Source organism: Centroberyx gerrardi, chromosome 7 (assembly GCF_048128805.1).
Source record: "Centroberyx gerrardi isolate f3 chromosome 7, fCenGer3.hap1.cur.20231027, whole genome shotgun sequence".
In the NCBI taxonomy this organism is placed as follows: Eukaryota; Metazoa; Chordata; class Actinopteri; order Beryciformes; family Berycidae; genus Centroberyx; species Centroberyx gerrardi.
In genome coordinates, this window is record NC_136003.1 from 30,587,760 (window position 1) to 30,607,860 (window position 20,101).

The 20,101-nt window shown below is 45.4% G+C and overlaps 2 protein-coding genes across 2 annotated transcripts in view; one reads left to right on the top strand and one right to left on the bottom strand.

Annotated features, from left to right (window-relative positions):
• Positions 1 to 3,882: 3,882 nt before the first annotated feature.
• Positions 3,883 to 13,461, bottom strand: LOC139910838 (WAS/WASL-interacting protein family member 2). The gene is given in 9 exon segments (XM_078284906.1): positions 3,883 to 3,923; positions 4,139 to 4,240; positions 5,376 to 5,430; positions 5,432 to 5,592; positions 6,608 to 7,276; positions 7,355 to 7,480; positions 10,783 to 10,915; positions 12,383 to 12,515; positions 13,363 to 13,461. Coding segments are annotated over 8 exon segments (1,353 nt in total). The 5' UTR covers positions 12,449 to 12,515; positions 13,363 to 13,461.
• Positions 13,462 to 13,849: 388 nt separating this feature from the next.
• LOC139910832 (uncharacterized) overlaps positions 13,850 to 20,101 on the top strand; it is an 18,309-nt gene continuing 12,057 nt past the window's right edge. The window contains exons 1-8 of the mRNA XM_078284532.1: positions 13,850 to 13,879; positions 14,208 to 14,310; positions 15,278 to 15,401; positions 16,638 to 16,795; positions 17,223 to 17,365; positions 17,541 to 17,721; positions 19,227 to 19,366; positions 19,746 to 19,908. Coding sequence (XP_078140658.1) covers positions 13,863 to 13,879; positions 14,208 to 14,310; positions 15,278 to 15,401; positions 16,638 to 16,795; positions 17,223 to 17,365; positions 17,541 to 17,721; positions 19,227 to 19,366; positions 19,746 to 19,908 — 1,029 coding nt within the window. The 5' untranslated portion in view covers positions 13,850 to 13,862. The remainder of the gene's footprint in view (positions 13,880 to 14,207; positions 14,311 to 15,277; positions 15,402 to 16,637; positions 16,796 to 17,222; positions 17,366 to 17,540; positions 17,722 to 19,226; positions 19,367 to 19,745; positions 19,909 to 20,101) is intronic.

Here is a 20,101-nt window from a genome sequence, read left to right on the forward strand (position 1 = left end):
GCTCGGTTCCAATCAGGCCTGGGTCAAACAGGAGATGCACAAAGTTATTTACGCTTGTTTTAACCTTCATGGGAGTGCCAGATGGGCGGGGTTTACTGCACCGGGATCAGTTGTCAATCACAGAAAAGTATACAAAACTATCTCTCAAATACTTTCCGACGATTGGCTTAACTTTCTGCCTTCTATGGTATTGTTCTTATTACCACGGCGGCCATTTTGAACTGGGTGGAAAACCCGGTTCTCTCGTTCTGTTGTGTCCCAAGATGATCATACAAACATCAAACTGACAAACATTTATCATTTCACAGATTCCTCACTGAAAAACATTAGAAATAAATGGATCTCAAGAATCTGGAATGATTTTTACAATTTGGACCACTATAGCCAGCTACCAGAATCTAGCCTAGGTACCTAGCTAGTAGCTAATTAGTTAGTAAGCTAGCTAACCTCCCAATTCAAATAATCTTTGTACTTTTCCTGAGATTGCTAGCTAATTTGATAACTGTCTATCTGAATACCTCACTTAGATGTTGAAGTAACACCAGTTTTTATCTATATGCTAATCTTCCTAGTTTTCCACCCCAAGCGTTCAAAATGGCCGCCATGGGAATATCTATCTGGTACTTACAGAAGGTAAAAACAAATGCTGCAAACTCTTGTATGCTAATGCTATCTGATCCAGGTCTGGATCCAATACTGCCCGTCTCTACTGGCCCCAAAGTCTTCATTATTGAGACATGTAGCAACGTAAAGGATAGAATAAAACGGAAATGGGTTGAATTAAATTGAAAGGTTACCCCACCTCGGATGGTGGGTAATTATATAACACTGCATGTTGAAACCCAAGGCTGCGCTGTCATGCTTTTTAACACAGACTGATCAAAGAAAGACGACATGCAACAAGTTTAGTATTTTCTCAGAGAAGAGGAGAGAGGAAGGGGAAGGAAGGAAGGAAGGATGGAGGAGAGGAGAGAATGTTTCCTTGCTGCAGGCTCCCCAGCCACAAATACATCAGGAAGACTTGATCGTTGACCTGCGATTGTCTCGGTCCCATCCATCCGTTCGCCGCCCCTGTCCCACAAACACGGTACGTTCCAGTCCCACGGAAGAGACCGCTGTCGCCCTGCAGCAGGAGGGGGGAGTTGGGTGCTGGGTGAGGTTAGTTAGTGGGTGAGTCTCCCAGTTCAGTCCTGCCCATCTTGGCACTTGTGGAGTTCACCTCCTCAAAACAAATGTCTGTCAGTTTGGGAAGATTAACCCGTGTCGCGTCCCATCAGAAACCCTCTGGACTCAGACAAGTGTGATCCGGTTCTTGAATCACGCCTCCTCAACCAGAGCCGTGCGACTACAAGAGTTGTTAAGTCACAAGACGCCCAAATAGTTGCCGCTGCTTCCCCCCGATAGCTGGGCTCCATCCGGATGTAGCTACGGTCACCATGGGAGTTCCCATAGCAACAGCAAAGTCAATTCCCCTGTCAATCTCCATGGTGACGACAGGAGATTTTATTTACAGATGAAGCGCCGCAGTTTTTAAAAGTCTTACTGCGTTCTTCGGTGAAAGACGTCGGTCCCGTCTTAAACCACGCAACATCCCGTCAGGTGTGTGTGCTTATTGTAAATCCTTCATATTGGTTTCAGGATTTATCCCCAGACTCAGGGCAAAGGCAAGCCAGTGGAAGTCCACAGTGTCAGAAAAAAAACTTCTATTTCTACCCCCAAGAGGCAGGAAGAGATTTCAGCCCAGTTTACAGTTTTGCCGGACCCTCGCAGATCCAGTCACTAACCGAGTCCCCGTACTGAGCTGCGATGCCCCACATATGCCTCAATGTTTCAGCATCATCAGAACCTATCAGAGAGGCCGAGGGTCCGGCTGAATCAGCAGTCCTGGTCTGGTTTCCTGTCAGTATGAGAGGAAGCCTTCTGAAGTCCAATAATTCGGGGCTGCATATGCTGCCTCCCCAATAAAGGTTTCCTCCCAAGATGAATCGCCCTCAGTTGCTCTCTTGCCCAAATCTAATGTGGCATTTACATCAGTTAAAATATGCCTGTAATGAGGATGTGATTTTTCAGGTTATTCTTCTGCAGTAGTGTGAGTGAGTGTGTAACTGTGTGTTCACACTGCGAGCAACGTGATCACCAAGTCAACAGAAGTCCATTCATTTCCTACAGAGCTGAATGACCGGGAAACTCAGATTTTTGCGCTTATGTTTCATGAACCGTAGTTCTGCCTGGCAACAGCAAAACGGACGAGAAGTTGATTCCAGCCTTTCAAAGCTTCCCAGTTCTCTACAGCTTTTATTGAAAGACGACATGAATAAACGTCTCAAAAACAAAGCGGCTGATCCATCGCTTGGATCGATGGTGAGAACTGAAGTCATTTTATTGAGTTTATTTTCGATTAATCGGCGCTTGCTAACTAGCAGTGTTAGCTCATCAAAACAATGTAACCAAAGCAGCGAAAAAAATACATTATTTGTATAAATACATAGCTTATTTTTCTCAGTCAAAACGTGCAACACATCAACCAAGTTGCTCGCAGTGTGAACAAGCAGTAAGTGTACTGGTGTGAAGATGCTCAGCAAAACCCTTTCCCATGATATTTAAAAGGGTAAACATATTTGATTCTACCTCTTAAACGTCATAAAATCTCTCAGGATCGAGCTTTCTTCAAATCCAGATGCAAAAGCCACATTTTCAAATGTGTAAAGACTTCAGGGAGGAGCAACAGTGTGGAAACCAGGAGCCGTTTCAGGGAGCCGATGAAGGCGAGATAATTTTTCTTTTAGAGCCAGGAGCCGTCACGTTACACACAGTGTAATAAAGAATCTGATTCTTTCATTTCGGAGTGCGGAGGCAGGCAGAAGCAGGTTGGCGTTTCAAAATGCTTTTTGCAAGGACACTTTGACGAGGATGGACACTTTGACTGTTATGAGGATGAAACCTGGCCAATCTCTCTTCACCAATCAGACTGCGATGAGACAAAGTGACAAAATCAGGAAATGGCTTTTCATTATTGTCCATCCACCCTCCACACACATAAATCAGTCATTACAGAGAACAAGTCCATCCATATAATCCCTCCATCCAGAGTCCTGGATCCAAAAGTCGTGTCACTGAAACCCCTGCAGCCTCTTTTACTTCCCAAATGACATTTCTGGATATGTGGCGCTCTGCCTCCATCCTCCTCAGGGCGTCAGACAGATTGGCGAGCAACAAAACTCCACATGTGGAACTGCTTGTTGGTCTTGCAAAAAGTGCAAGTGCAAAAAAAACGAACAAGCAAAATGAACGGTCATGCTGGCAAGATAAGGAAGAAGCCGTCATGAAATCACACACTCCGCTTTCAGAGTTGTGTGTTATTAAGTTTCCGGAGCGGGCGGCCTGGCCCATCTGCCTTACAGTCACGCTTTTCTAAATCAGCTTCTCTCCTCCTATTAAATCACTTTTAAATTCCATCTTCTTCACCTACACTTTGAAATGGAAACCCAGCAGTTTTCTCGCCAGCCAGATCCTCCCCTGTTCCCGTCTCTGGCTCTTGCAGATCCCGACGGAGGGAAGAAGCGGAGGAGGGGCCACACCGGATTGGCTCCCACAGCTGTCCGTCACGCCTCCCAGACCGGGGCTCAGCCAATAGAGAGAGAGAGAGTGTTGATGAGGCGGAGGTGGAATGAGTGAAGGATGAGGAGGCTGGACGCTGCAGATACAATGTCGATGAAACGATGTGATGATTCGCTTTGTTTAAGTGTGTTTGTGTCAATGTATATGTTTGTGTGCCTTTAAGTGCATGTGTATCTGTGTGTGTGTGTGTGTCTGTAAGTGTGTGTGTGTGTGTGTGTGTAGAAGCCTGGTCCAGCTGTGATCTCCTGGTTTGATATTCAGGGTTCACCTCCCAACTGGAGGCAGTGGAGGGGCTCCCCTCATCACTGCAACTACAAACAAACAAACAAACAAACAAGACAGGTGAGTAATGCAGTAATTAACTGAAGAAAACACTGAGTGAATTAATAACCGAGAAAGTAACTGAATGAACAAGTCAGTCGATAACCGAGTTAGCAAGCAACTGAGTATGCACACTTGGCCTTGCTGGGATAAAACTGTGTGTGTGTGTGTAGGTGTGTGTGTGTAGGTGTGTGTGTACCTCTGTTGGCCTTGCTGGGATAGATCTTGGTGAAGTGCCTGTACTCGTCTGGAGGAGGGAAGTCGTCCAGCGAATGGAAAGAATACTTGGACTCAAAATCATCTGGAGGAAGAGAGAAGAGATGAGAGGATGAATCACTTCCTCTCCTTTTCTTCTTCAGTCGTCGTTTCACCTTCAGTATTAAAATAAAACACCCTGGCCCGTCTCTAAGCAGCGCTGCCCTACTCAGATTCCTGAGGATTGTCAACCTCGTAGAAAGTAGAAATTGCCTTCTAAGATATTTCGATGAATTGGCAGTGATAGAAAGCTTGAGCTGTGCTTCCGTCCTTATAGAGAAGACAAATGGAGGAAAAGATAACAATAAGATGACGGAGAGAAAAGGTTGACAAGAGGGGAAAAGAATGAAGAGATGGAGGGATGGAGCCCCAACCGTTTTTGCAAATTGAGCGTATCGGCCTGCATTCAGTGTTCTGAATGAGAAACATGTTTTCATCAAACTTTAGATTAGCAGTATTTGAGTGTGTATGAATGTCAGGTAGTCGGTTACATACCTTTTGTTTAAACTGCAATATTATTAATTAAATGCAACTCCCATCCTTATTTGTAACAGGCATAAAGTCCCAAGTCAGTCTCAAGTCTTGAGGCACAAGTCTCAAGTCAAGTCTCAAGTCTAAATGTAGATTACCAAGTCAAGTCCACGTCATTAAAGTCAAGTCCCAAGTCTAAATGTAGATTACCAAGTCAAGTCCACGTCATTAAAGTCAAGTCTCAAGTCTAAATGTAGAACAGCAAGTCAAGTCAGAACAAATCAAGAGTCCAGTATCAATTTAATATCTTACAGAAAACTAAATATCTAGGACTTTTCAATGCAATATGGTTTTAATAGGATAAAAACTTGGTAAGAGCGTCATGAGTTTGATTTCTATAATCAGTTTCAACTTCAATAAATTCAATCATTCCATACAAATTCAGAAAACAGAATTTAAATTCAGTCGTCTGCTGGAACAAATCTCATCACTTTCAATCTAAGTCATTTACACAAACACAAGATCTCAAGTCAAGACTTTAGAAACCTTTTCAAGTCATCAGAGTACAAGTCAGAGTCAAGTCCCAAGTCACCAGAACCCAAGTCTCAGTTGAGTCGAGTCCCCACCTCTGGTATGTGGACCCCACTAGTATTTTTTTTTTTCTGTTTTTAGATGGAGAAACACAGTAATGGCGTGACAGACAAACTCACCGACAAAGGAGCGGGGGATAGAGGAGGAGTGTCCGTTGCGGAGAGGAGGGGGGGGGCGGGGGAGGTCCGGCGGGGGTGCGGGAGGGCGGGGGAGGGGGTTTGCCCCGGGTGGGGGGGTCGGAGGACAGGGAGGGGCTACCGTGCGTCCTGTAGGGAGGGGGAGGCGGGGCTTCTCTGCCGCCGGCCCTCGACGACGCCTGGCCTGGAACTGGAGGAGCTGGAGGGGGGAGGGGGGGGGGGATTGGGGGGAGGGGGGCAGAGGAGAGAGATGTGAATATGACTGAGCTGAGGGGGGCGACTGTCACAATGTGAGAGTTTAGCCGACTTTCAACTAAAAAGAAAGCATTGTCTTTATCAGCATTATTTTGGGGTAAAATTTAGACATTTATCCACACAGGTTTTGCATAAATGTTTCCACTATGTCATAATTGGCCAAAAGGGTTTTGGTGATGCAAAAACTGGGACCAAATTTGAGACGGGTCATAGCAGGAAAATCCAAAAGTACCCAGAACCAGCACTGCTACAAAACAGTTACAGAGGAAACACTGGCGGGTGGAAAGAAAGAAGCATGTTGATACCAAACCTATTTCAACGATGTGTCGTCTACATTCCTCTTCCTCCACTGTGGGCAGGTGTTATACATACGCACATCTCTGTATTCCTATCTATGTGTGTGTGTGTATGTGTGTGTGTGTATGTGTGTGTGTGTGTGTGTGTGTGTGTGTGTGTGTGCCAATGGCTCTGTTCACACTGCAGCTCACAGTGTCCCAATGTCCAGATGTGTTGGAAACAAAAACAGATGTGACGTATTTTCCACATCCCTGTCAGTTCATATTAATATGGGATATGGGATAAATAAAGCTAAACTTTAGATCTCATGTTGTTAACTCCCGTCAGCACTACTGTTCACTAAGACTAGACTGTCTCTGAGCTTCCCCACCTCAAGGCAACAGTGAACAGACAACATGAACCCAAAGAGCTACGTGCTGATTGGTCTGTCAAGACACGCTAGATACAGAAACGCCGGTAACGTGGCATTTTTTGATACTCGGTAGGACCGACATTATTCGGTCGCTACCCGATGGCACAGTTTTTCGATACCCAGCCCTAGATATGAACAGACATCCAAAAAAAAAAATCAGATATGAGCAGCAGATCAGAGTTGAGCCTGAAGTCCTGCAGTGTGAACGCAGCCTATGAATACTGTATATCTCTATATCTTTATTTCCTACCTGCTCCTCTTCCCGGCGGCTCTCTGACTGGAGGCGGCGGCCTGTTGACTCCCTGCTGGGAGGGGGTGGGGGAGGCGGGAGGGGGAGGTGGAGGAGGGGCGGGGCCTCTGGTGGGGGTGTGGCCACCCGGTGAGGGGGCGGGCCTCTTGTTGCTGAGGGAGTTGTGTCGCTGCGGCAACTCGGGCGCCGCCTCGCCGCCAGGGCTGGATGGACCGTTAGTGATGCGGTAGGGAGGAGGGGGAGGAGCCAAAGAGGAGGAAGAGGAAGTGGGGTTTCCCCCAGAGGTCGGAGGTCGTCTGCTGTTGCCAGGCGACGGGGGAGGTTTGGCAGGAAGGGGCGGGGTGTTGTTAGGGGTCGGGGGGAGGGGCTTTTCTCTGTTGTAGGAAGAGGAAGAGGGAGGGGAGGGGGCGTTGCCACGGCGACAGAGAGGAGGAGGGGGTGGGGGGGCGGAGGAGGAGTGCTTCATGCCGGTGGAGGGGGAGGAGGCCGTGGAGGAGGGGGAGGAGGTGCAGGGCGAGGAGGCCAGGTTGGGCAGCGAGGGACGCTGGGAGCGAGCCGTGTCCGTTGGCGACGAGGCCTGCGAGGAGGGGCTGTCTGCATCGTCATGGCGATGGCTGGGTGGGCGTGGCGCTGCGGCGCGGGTGGAGGGCGAGCGTCCGGTGGAACCATCTAGAATCAACAGTTGACCTCAGTGAAGAGTTCAGAACATCCACCTGCTCTCTGCTCAACAACAGGAAAACTACTCACCGCCTACTGGCCGCAGTTTGGGAACTCCGCCGTGGAACAGCCCTCCGATTGGTGGAACAGACCCTGACGGGCTTCCTGCTCCACTGCCATTGGCTCCCCCTGTTCCAGTCCCGCCTCCTTTGGGCTCTGAGAACCACAACCATTGGACAGATGAGTCAAAGTGCTGCAGCCTCAGCAGCATATCATTACTCTGCTACACTAACACTAGGACTACTTCACTCACTACTGCATGGATGTTTCTATGAGATGGGATGCTTGTATGAGATTCTACGTCAAATATTCTGTATCTTTAATGAGATGAGATGCAAAGAAATGCAGTGAGATGCAATGAAATGAGACTTAATGAAATGAAAATTAATGAATTCGTTACGGTCCCACGCAGCTCCGTTTGACATCAAAAGGATAGCACAACATGTGTAACAGACAAACAGTTGTAAAACACATTAATGTATAATAAATTACATTACAGGGATATTAAGGCTGCACAGTTACTTGGAAAAAAACAGAAATTGCAGGCAATTGCAATTCAAATTAACCACAAACACATTTTTTAGGACATTTTCTTTCAATGTGTCAAAAAGGAAATTGTGTAGAAATTATGTCCACATGCATTGCAACAGCTATTGTAATTGAATTTGGATTAATTTAATAAAAGAGACTTGAACAATATAATTTGCCAGTACTGTGCAGCCTTAAGGTCTTCACCCTCTGTATAACGGGCCGGATACTTAAAGATGTCTGCCACCCAGTTCCATGTACTCCTCCATTAAAGCTGTGCAGTTAAACATGAAGCTTTATAACAGCAAGCAACAGACAGCAACAGACAGCAACAGACAGCTAGCGAGTGAGCTAAGCAGCCACAATGTGCTTCTGAACCGTTATACTGTCATACTACTGATCTGCCTGCATTTCCACTCTTACTGTTAGCTGTGTTATGTAGATTTTCATTAAATTCAGCATTGTAGGACTTGTGGAGGACTGTAAAGAGTTTCCATTCAGAAACACTGTGTATTCACTTTGGGACAAAAATATTACTTGATGTCCATTGCTCAATATTTAACAAATACTGATGCGTACATCCTCAAACTGTTACCATCTTGTAAGTAAAGACCTACAGACAGCCGGTTACTTCATGTTTCATAATGTGTTCTACTTTCATTACAGCAGTCAGAAGGTAAGAAAAGGTGTCTCTTATTTCCAAATGTCAGATCACTTTGACATGAAACTCTTTATAGCATCAAACTGGAAAGCAGACATGTTTAGGCCCCACCCACCCCCAGTCATAGCTGATATTTCCTCAAGCCCATGAGCAAACACAGTAGCAAGCATGATCAATAACATCAGCGATAGCCTCTATGCAGGATGCTCCAAGCTTTGTTCTAGCCAGCCGTTCCACTGCCTGTCCGTAAGATCCAGAGTCTGAGGCCGGATCAAAAAACACACACACAGTTTGAATGCTATGGTACGGTCCAAGCTAGCTAGCTAGCTAGCTAAAATGAAAATACGTAAAGCCGTACTTTGATGAATATTCTCAAGCTTTCGATCAAATATTAGCCCCAATTTACAAGGCATCAGTAAAAAAAACAATAAAAAACAAAGCAAAAATGCGTTATCAGAAAATAACACACTAAAGATAATAAAAAGTGATGAGATAAGAATAACAATAAAAACAACATAGCAGATGTGAAGGGACAGTAAGAAGACAAACAGCTCATGAACTACAAAAAAATGCAAACATTCAAACAGATTTGCATGAACCAATGGACTTAAGTCTTAAATCTAATCTGATGTTTGTTCCATTTGAAAGATGCACAACGCCTAAAGGTAAATGTATCCAGATCGGTCCTGATATGTGGTCTATCTGGGACCAGACAACAGCTTTCAGCCAGTCAGTCTAACTGCTCAAACATTTCTTCCATCTGCATGATCATTTTAGAGACACGGGATCAATATCCAGTTACAACTATTGTCACAACGCTGTGGCTCTGACCTTTGCACTCCTGGTTATCCATTATATTGTTTGACGGTCTAGCTTATTAAGTCGTGAGATAGGACTTTTATTTCTCCCGCTCAAACACAAAACGCAGCTGTGAGCATCACTAGCAACAGAGAGAGAGCAAGAGGTCCGAGGGCGCGAGGAGAGTTATCATTACAACAAAACCATTTAATTCGTGTTAGCTAGCTCACCTGAAGCAACAAAGGAAATAATATTGTAAAAATAAAAACACACAAGATGAAGTTAGCGACTTCTCTGCCTGCTCTTGAGGAAGAGGATGAGGAGACTGTTCTGAACCGGAGGATGTAGCTAAAGTTACTAACTAGGAAACTATAAGAGGCTGATTGTTTTTTCTGCCTGACACTGATGTGATGAAGTTGAGATTTGTTCAACTTGGAGCGCCCAAAGTCATGCCGCATCCAAAACTCAAGGTGCATAGCTTGGAGGAGACGCACACCTGGAGCGACCAAACTATTGAAATGATCTGAAAAAAGGCACAGACGCGTTAAAAGCCTCCTATGTGATCACAGCCTGATACAAGCTGCTCTGGATAAGAGTTCTGCAGCAGTGGCTGGTGCATCAACAGGCCAACAGGCTTTCACCTTGCAAGAAGAGGTGGAAACAGTTTAGTTCCTGGCCTAATTTGCCTTCAGGGCCTAAATAATGGAAGATGCTCTATAGTCCAGCATGGACCTAAAAGTAGCCCGGACCAATTTTTAGCCAGTTACAAAGGAGGCTAATTTATCATAAAAAATAATAATAATACATTTTTTTTTTTTTTTTACTGATTTTCCTAACCAACTTGTCTCTGCGTCAGAACAGCATTCAAACAGTGAGGGACTGATAAATTGGATTATTTGGTTTTCAAATCGTTGCATCAGCAGATGCCGAGCCAACACAGACTTACAGCAAGCTATTATTAAAAAAACATAATAATCACAACTAAACTTCTCTGAAACACTGCCTCGTCATCTTCGAAGGCTTTCTCAGTGTTTGGACTTCTACCTATCATTAGTCCAGAGGTTTGAAAGTTTGATTTAGTCCAGCTTTGCAAATGACAATGTTTTATTGTTATGGAGCATTTAATCCTATTCTGTCTGTCTGGGAAAACTTTAATCTGAAGGTTTAATCGGTCAATTCAAGGTCTGCCAACTGTATCGCAACATTTAAAAAAAACCAAAAAACACCTCAGCTAGATTGTGGACAGGAAACAAGGCGGCTGGCTAAAGAAGAAACCTTGCACCTTGCATACAGCCTGTCGGTGAGAAGGTGCAAGGTGTGCTCTTACTCTCTAGTGACATGGGAGCGCTCCTATCGCTGGCCAGCTTCTTCTGCTCCTCTGACGGTGGCGGCTGCTGTTTTGGTTGCTGGTTTAAGTATTGGTATAACCGAATGTATGGGTGCTCTGATGGTGCTGGTGTTTGGGTCTTACTCTCTAGCAGCGGGGCGCTGCGGTCGCTGACCACCGCCACCTTCCTCAGCCTGGTGCCTTTGCAGATGTCGGAGAGCAGGGCACCGCGACCTTTGGCCTCCTCTCGGTTCAGCTTGGGAGGGGTGGTGTTGGCCTGGGGAGGGGGGGGAGGGAAAGAAGGAGAGCGAGACAGAGGGAGAGGGGAAAGAGGAGAGAGCGGTAGATGGAAAGAGGGGGAGTGAGATTATAGGGGGGCATCAAAATAATAGTCTGAATAAAGTACGATAAAACACATTTTCAAAGTATAGAATTCCCTAATTGGTTTCAGATCATATTTTGTGAGAGATTTTAATTAGTATGTGCTTTTTATCAGTATTTTTTCCATGTATCAATAACTATAACACAACACAATATAATTATATTTAAAGACAATACACAATAATATTGAATTCTTGCCCAGCTTTTCTTCAATCATTTTACAAGCTCTGGCCTCTTGTCTCTTTATTAAATGTTTCACACAGCTTTCATTCTTTTTCCTACGCTCTGATGGAGGCTGTATAGGCCGAAACGCGTCAGCATTGTTGTGTGTGTGCCAAAAAATGCAAGTGAAAAGTAATTACTCTGCCATAGTACTTTTATTTTTGGATGCATTTGGATATGTATATCAATTATTTTGGCTGATAAAATTATTCTTGGTAGTTAAGTAGTTTGGTTTACCAGCAGTCCTTGGCAGGTGAGCCAAAAAGTGAATTTCGGACACTGCCTGCACCTACAGTTGGGCTTCAACACACTGTACTTCACGGCAATAATTTCTAAACCCTCTATTGGTCTCAGCAACAATAAACTATAAGGACAGATGACCCTACTGGCTTGAAACGGTCCGCTCAGCAGCTAAGAAGCCAAACTGTAGCACCAATCATAAGCTGAAGGGACGACTGACCCTGCCGAAACAAAACAGAAAAGAACTGGAGCGGCAAGAATACCTGCTGAAAGATAATGTTGTGGCAGTTGCGTGTCTAACACTTCAAATCTCGAAAATCCTTATAATCCTTCTAAAAGCAATCCATCTCTGACTAACGTCACCCACGTCTCTCCTCATCTCATCCAGCCAGGACTACAGGCCGGCAGCTCGTTAGGGAAATCAGCTCATGTGTGAAGAACGAGAGGATGAGGATGGGCCGAGAGAGAGGAGGAGAAGATGATGAAGAGGGGGAGGATGGGAAGATAATGAGGAAGATGAGGAAGGGGGGGAGGAAGAACGAGAAGACGACTAGCAGGGAAGGAGTGGGTGAAGTAAATTAGGAGGAAGAGGGATACAGATGAGGGAGAGGAAGAGAACGACAAAAGAATGAAGAGGGAGAAGGGAGGAGAGATAAGAGGGATGAGGGAGAGGAAGAGAGGATAATCGAGGAAGAGGAGGATGGAGAAGGAGATGGGGATGAATAAAGGCCTGAAAAGGAGGGAGGGTGAGGAAAACGAGGAGAAAATGAGGAAGGGATGAGGAAAGACAGGGAGATGGGAGGAGAGGAGATCAAGGATGAGGAGGAGAAAGAGGGATTAGGAGGAAATGGGATAGTGGTGATTAAGTGTGTGTGTGTGTGTGTGTGGTGGACGTGCTCACCTGGCTGAAGGTGGGCGGAGGTGGAGGGCCCCCCGGGGGAGGAGGGGGAGGGGGAGGAATGGGCATCCTTTTACCGTCAGCCACAGACAGACAGCGGACGATACACACACACACACACACACACCTGGGTCACCTGCAACACACACACACAACGCATTACTATGGGGAACATACGCATAGGCAAGCACGAGCAATGGATGTAAATGACCGTGCTAAGCCAAGACTAACCCTAACTTTAGCCAATTGAGAAGTGAGAAGTATTTTAGTTAATATGATTGATTGTGTTTTCCGCATCTTTCTGTCCTTATATGGACAGGAGCACAACACACACACACACACACACACACACAGACAGACAGACAGACACAGCAGCACCAGCAGCAGCAATACAACACAGCATATGACTGTGCGACAGGAATAGTACAATTTGCATTGTTTAGAGTTTTTATCGTCAACATGTTTGCAAATAAATCAAAGCTAGCAAGTTAACTTTGCCATTGCAAGTGCTTTAGCTAACATTCTTCCCTCGACATCTCAAATTCTCTGTATCTATTAATGCTATCTACCTAAACAATTTCACAGATTTTAGCCTGCACATTAATCAAAAAATATATCAGCTTTCTAGCTGCAGGCTAGCTAAGTTAGCATCACACACCATCAATAACGGCCTGGCTCGCAACCACTGCAGGCAGCTAGCGTTAGCTTGGCTGTCAAGCTAGCTGGTAGCCGTTAGTATTATAAGCAAGATAAAAAAGCTAGACGCTCTCCTCTCATATCACGAGCTGGCTGGACAGTCTGGTCATTTTCTACATGACAGACACAGGCCGTCTTGCTAGCTAGATAGGAGTGATGGAACTGTCAACCTTAAAGTTAGACAGGCGCTCAGTTCACTAGCCTAGCTAACTAGCATTAGCATTAGCAACCCGTGCCAGCGCATCATCAAAACATATCAAGTCTGCATCAATGGAGACAAAACCTACCGATGAATATTAGCGGCCCATTCGTTCGACCCGTTGATATTTAACTCATATTTATGTGATTGTTCTGTGTTTATATTTCATAATAAGTGTAAGATATTTAACTGCATTTAACAGCATCTACATTTCTGCATAAACCCTGTCCTGTCTTGCAGCAGATCTGTGTGTTTCTCTCCAGCCAACACGCACGCAGCGCATGACCAGTCTGAGCGGAAACGCGCTGCTGTGCATACAAAACACACAAAACACGACGTGCCGAACAGCCGCGAGCTGCAGACTGACGGTTAGAAATGTTGTTGTTAACGGATAATTTAAATGCATGCACGTGTACTGCATTAAAATAGGAGACAACATAAAAATATTTAATGAGACAACACAGGATTTTATTTTGTGTAATTTGGACGCATGACAAACAGAGGGCGTCACTGGCTCACGTACGTGACGCGTCATCGTGAACCGGCCAATCAGCTCTCACGTCGTACCGCCGATATTTGAAAACAGAAATGGCCGTTGCTGAAGCGTAAGCCTCTTCAAAATTCATACATTAAGTCACATAATGTAGTTAACTTTAGAGATGTAGATAGCCAGTCGCTGTTTAAAGCGTAGACCGGTGTCTTTCCCTTTCAAACGATATATAATTCGTAACTGCAATAGCTGAAAACATGAGAATGGCCGTAAAACACAGACAGTAACGTTAGCTAACTGACGCTACTGGCTGTACATTATCCCAGCGGTCTGATAATCAGAAATATGAAGTAATATAATGTCTTTCATTGGCCGGTTAAAACTGAGTATTGAACAAAGCGTTGTAACAAGTGACGTTGTGATATATGAAGCGGTGTTTTTAGTTGCAGGCTGCTGGACCGATGCGACCCTGCTCTGCTGGACCTGTATGGAGACCCGGAGCTGACTGACAGTGTGGAGGCGGCGAGGAGGGTCCTCTACCTGATGGTCTGTCTGTCTGTCGGTCTGTCTGCATGTCTGTGTATCTCTGTCTGTCTCTGTCTGCATGTCTGTGTATCTCTGTCTGTCGGTCTCTGTCTGCATGTCTGTGTATCTCTGTCTGCATGTCTGTGTATCTCTGTCTGTCTGTCTCTGTCTGCATGTCTGTGTATCTCTGTCTGTCTGTCTCTGTCTGCATGTCTGTCTGGCTCTCCTTCAGCCTGTTTCTCTCTCATAGTCTCTCTTGCTCTCCATCTCTTTCATCTCTCCTGTCTCCCATTTCTCTCCCTCTCTCTCTCTCTGACGCAGATCATGAAGTCTTTGTGTGACTCTCTGACAGTGATGGAAAGATACTAAAACGTCCTACTCCAGTAGAAGTACTGTTAACTCTGCTGATATTTTACTGAAGTAGAAGTAAAAGTACTGGTGTAAAAATCTACTTCAGTAAAAGTAAAAAGTGTCTCATTTAAAATGTCCTCAGAGTAAAAGTTCCTGAGTTCCTCTTTAGAAAAGAGAACGTTGTCAGCTGTGATCTTTTCCATGTGATTCTAAAAGGAGAGAGGTCAGAGTTCAAACTAGATTCTTTTAACTGGAAACATTAGAAATGAGAAAATAAAGTGCAGAAACAAAGTAAAGTCAGATTCCTCTTCTCACTGTGAATGGATCCACAGTTTGATCCAGTTTCTGTTGCTGATGGAGAGACAAAAAAATCTGTCCTCTGTAACAATACCTGTGGTAATAATACAGTAGTGAAGTACAATAATTCAGCAAAAACGTACTGAAGTAAAAGTAAAATTACTTACTTTACAGTACACAAAAAAGCTACTCAATTACAGTAATGTGAATAAATGTAATTAGTTACTTCCACCCTTGCTATCGGAACTATTCTGCATCTGTCTTTGCGAGAACTGAGGTTTGGGTTTTAATTGTGTGTGTGTGTGTGTGTGTGTGTGTGTGTGTGTGTGTGTGCATGCAGGACAGCCGTCGTGTCCAGAAGGTTCTGTGGCGTCAGCTGTCTGTCCTGGACTCCATGACGACTCTACTGGAGGGACTGGAGTCTGTCCAGCACCTGCTGACACAGCCATGCCCCGCCCACCCTGGTACACACACACACACACACACACACACACACACCAAACACTGGAACTAACTATTTATAAGCCAGATGCATTAATGGAGGCCTGAGGTTGCGAGATTTCTCCTCTCTTCCTCTTCTCTTTTTCCTGTCTTCCTCATCCTCCTCTCTTCTTCTCTTCCTCTTCTCATTATGCCTCCGCGCCGGCGACAGCCGTGGCCGGAGGCATGATGTTTTCGGGTTGTCCGTCTGTCCGTCCCATTCTCGTGAACGCAATATGTCAGGAACGCCTTGAGGGAATTTCTTCAAATTTGGCACAAACGTCCACTTGGACTCAAGGATGAACTGATCAGAATTTGGTGGTCAAAGGTCAAGGTCACTGTGACCTCACAAAAGACGTTTTTGGCCATAACTCAAGAATTCATACGCTGATCATGATAAAATTTCACACAAATGTCTAATAGGATAAAATGATGAAGTGATGACATTTTATATCCAAAAGTTCAAAGGTCAACTTCACTGTGACATCATAATTTTTTGCTTACCACTGTAGCTGAGAAAACGATCTTGGGTCATTCTACAAAAACGGTGGAAGTGCTGTCACTCACTTCTGCAGACACCAAAATCCTTTAAGTTGACCTAATAATCACATTAATTATATATGTTCAATAAATAAAGACTGTCCTTGCAATGATAAAAGAAAGTTTATTGGCGGAGGTATACAACCGCGAGGCGCTTATTTCTAGTTTTCGTCTGTTTTCCCCCCACACGCTACACATGAATATTTCTTCAGCAGTGGGGTAATGTTTTATTTTTGGGACCTGAGTTTGCTTTCATTCTCTTTTCTTCAGGCACTTTCAGTGCCCACTTTTAAAAAAGGCTTATTTTTAGATGTATTTCTTTAGCCTTATTTGGAAGATAATGTGTGTGTGTGTATGTTGTTTTTTTTTTACTTTATATTAACTCTTTTTTTGTGTTTTCATAAATTTGAGTCAAGACATAACCCACCTTACAATGCAGAATTTCGTTTCATTTCTCTTTAATCTTTATGTTTTTGTACAAATGTGCTCTTTTATGTTTATGATTTAAGTGTTTTTTTTATGTAAAATTCTGTGCTGTTTTCAGTACACCTTACTGCAAGCATGAATTAATAAAGTCAAAGTCAATAAAAAAAAAATAAGTTTTTAATGTCTGTGTGTTTTTATATATATGTGTGTGTGTGTGTGTGTGTGTGTGTGTGTGTGTGTGTGTGTGTGCTCAGAGAACCGGGCCCGGGACCAGTGGAAGGCTCTGAAGGCGGACAGCAGAGCGGGGGTGGAGGAGGCGGAGGCTCTGCTCAGCGCTCTGCAGAGCCGCCTGGAGCAGATCCACACCAGACAACACACACTCACACAGCTGGTGCACAGGCTGCAGGGGGCGGTACGACACACACACACACACACTGATCATTTCACAGGAGGGTAATTTCCTTAATAGTGAAAAAGAAAAGAACTTATGAGGAAAAATGTTGCAAAGTAATCCTCTTCTTTCCTCTCCTTTCCTCCTTCCTCCTCTCGTCTCCTTCCTCCTCTCCTTTCCTCTTTCCTCATCTCCTCTCCTCCACTCCTCTCCTTTCTTCCTGCTCTCTTCTCCTCTCCTCTCTTCCTCTCCTCTCCTCCTCACCTCTCTCCTCTCCTCCTCTCTTCCTCTCCCCTCCTCTCCTCTTTCCTCCTCTCCTCTTCCTCTCCCCTCCTCTCCTCTTTCCTCCTCTCCTCCTCTCCTCTTCCTCTCCCCTCCTCTCTCCTCCTCCCCTCTCATCTCCCCTCCTCTCCTCTTCCTCTCCTCCTCTTCTCCTCCCCTCTGACAGAAGGAGCAGAGTGAGCAGCTGGAGGAGTCGCTGCAGAAGGCCCAGTATGCATTGCGTGTGAGTGAGAGTCAGCTGACCCAGCTGGCGGCGGATTTGGAGGCGGTGCTCCGTTGCCTTGACAACTGGCAGCTTCTCAGAGACCAGTGAGTGACATCATTATCTGTTATGATCTAACAACCATCCGCAGCTTTTCTGAAGATCAGGAACAGAAACTACAGAGAGACGTTTCCTGGGGGACAGATCTTGCTAATGCACGATATTGACTAATTGTGACTAATATTGTGATTGTTTTGCTGAATATTGCAATTAACCCTCCAGGCTCCAGGGTTGCGTGTCGACCGTTCAGGAAGTCATGCAGATTAAGCTGCTGTCGGTCGGCCAATCAGAGCTGTGTGTTGAGCTGAGACTCCGCCCCTCCGTTGAAAACCCCTCCTCCAATGAGCTGGAGCCGCTGAGGCTGTCCGTCACCTGGAGCCACGACGACCGCTTCAGGCTGCAGGTGAATGTTTTTATTGATGCATTTTTTTTTTATTGGATTAATAATAATTACATTTTATTTGTATATTGCTTTCAAGACACTTTGCGTCTACTGAAGAGAGAACAAAAGTACACAAAACTAAAGTAGAAGTTTCAGTAAAAGTCAAACCTTTTGAAGGGCTCAGGAGGGAGTGGAGGCCCAAACAATACAGCATGTTGTCAAGTCAGTTATTTTCTCTCTAACATTTGTACTTGCTTTTGCTTTTCTAAAGGGAATCAGACCATATCAATTCAACTTCAGATTCAGTAAAACTTGAATGATCTTCGTGGGCACATTGTGTCTTTGCAGCAACAGAGAGAAGGATGTAGATGAGAATAGGACAAATAGTTTTCAAAATATTACATTAAATGATTACAACGAAAAGAGTATATTGAGTATAATACAACAAATAAAGATACAGCGTCTTCGTCATGCAACTCCTTTATCTCAATAAAATGCCCTCAGGATAGACGACTGCCTTGTAAAAATCGAACAATCTGAAGCTTTTCCAAACCTTCTGATGCCTTCAAATTGATTTTGACATCAAAAGTAGGTATGGAACTGTGAAGTGTCGGTTTTCGAAGCCCAGCTCTGTTTGTTTGTGCGCTGAGTTCAAGGAAGGAAACAAACTTTTTTGTCCACCAGCTACAGTGACGGGTAAATGCTGAAATCCACCGGCCACTTCCACTATTTTACCTGGAAACGAGGTTTTTAGAATTAAAATAGGACGTCCAAATGATTGCTTGCTTTCTTTATTCCCCCCCCCCCCCCTCTCTCTCTCTCTAAGGAGCACACTTGCCTCTGGTTTGTTCTAGTTCTCTTCTACTAGTCCTTCAGTCACTTAGACAGCAGGTTAGTTCATTAGTAAGTTAATAGTTAGTAATTATGTACTTCCTGAAGCGTTTCAGCTCTGTAGTGACTCAAATAAAAACACAATAAAACAGAACTCACTCACCCACACCTCTCTCTCTCCCTCTTTCTCCCATTTCCCCCCTCTCTCTCTCTTTCTCTCTCTGTCCCTCTCTCTCTCCTCCCTCTCTCTGTCCCTCTCTCTCTCCTCCCTCTCTCTATCCCTCTCTCTCTCCCTCTCTCTCTCTCTCTCTCTCTCTCTCTGTCCCTCTCTCCTCCCTCTCTCTATCCCTCTCTCTCTCCCTCTCTCTCTCTCTCTCTCTCTCTCTCTCTGTCCCTCTTTCTCTCTCTCTCTCTCTCTCACTCATTCTCTCTTTCCCTCCCTCTCTCTCTGTCCCCCTCTCTCTCTCTCTCTGTCCCTCTTTCTCTCTCTCTCTCTCTCTCTCTCTGTCCCTCTTTCTCTCTCTCTCTCTCTCTCACTCATTCTCTCTTTCCCTCCCTCTCTCTCTGTCCCCCCTCTCTCTCTCTCTCTCTGTCCCTCTTTCTCTCTCTCTCTCTCTCACTCATTCTCTCTGTCCCCCTCTCTCTCTCTCTCTCTCTCTCTCTCCCCCCCCCTCTCTCTCCCTCTCTCTCTCCAGGTGAACCCGGGCGCAGCAGGTGTGGTGGAGGAGTGTATGCAGGGCCCTCTGTCTGAGCTGAGCGCCGCCCTGCTGGAGGTGACGCAGCGCTACAGCAGCCAGGGAGGCATGCTGGCTGAGATCCAGGCGCTGCACTCCAGGTGAGACCGCCGACTGTGATTGGGTTTACGATCGCCGCCATGTTGACATTTTTTGGAGCCGGAGCAGCCAAAGCGAGGCAGAGGGTGGAGCCAAGGTGGAGGGGGCGGAGTTTGGGTCGTCTGCAGAGCTGCAGCTCCGCCTGCTATTGGCCCAGAATCAGCGACCTGTCGATCACTAGGAAAACAATCCTGTTTTATATCATTATATTCTGTTAATGACACAATTATTTTTAAAATCTCCATTAGGACACACAGAAGAAGCTACTGAGACCATAATCTATTGTGGAAAGTGAATTGAATTATCCGTGTGTGTGTGTGTGTGTGTGTGTGTGTGTGTGTGTGTGTGTGTGTGTGTGTGTGTGTGTGTGTGTGTGTCCAGCTTTGCCATCGACTGGCGTCCGGCCCAGAGGCTGCTGGGTGTACCTGAAGTCGGCGTCGGCGGTGTGTTTCCTGGAGGTGGAGGAGGGATATCCCACCAGCGGACGGCCAAGCTGCTGTCTGTCCACAGAGACGCTCAGCCGCTGGACACCGCAGCACTGCAGGTAACAGGACAGGGTGTGTGTGTGTGTGTGTGTGTGTGTGTGTGTGTGTGTGTGTGTGTGTGTGTGTGTGTGTGTGTGACCGTCAAGTCATCAAAATCACATTTTCCAAACTGCCTTGTTGGTGGAAAGCAAACTAATATATCTCTCTCTCTCACTCCCTCTCTCTCTCTCTCTCTCTCTCATCCCCTCCCCT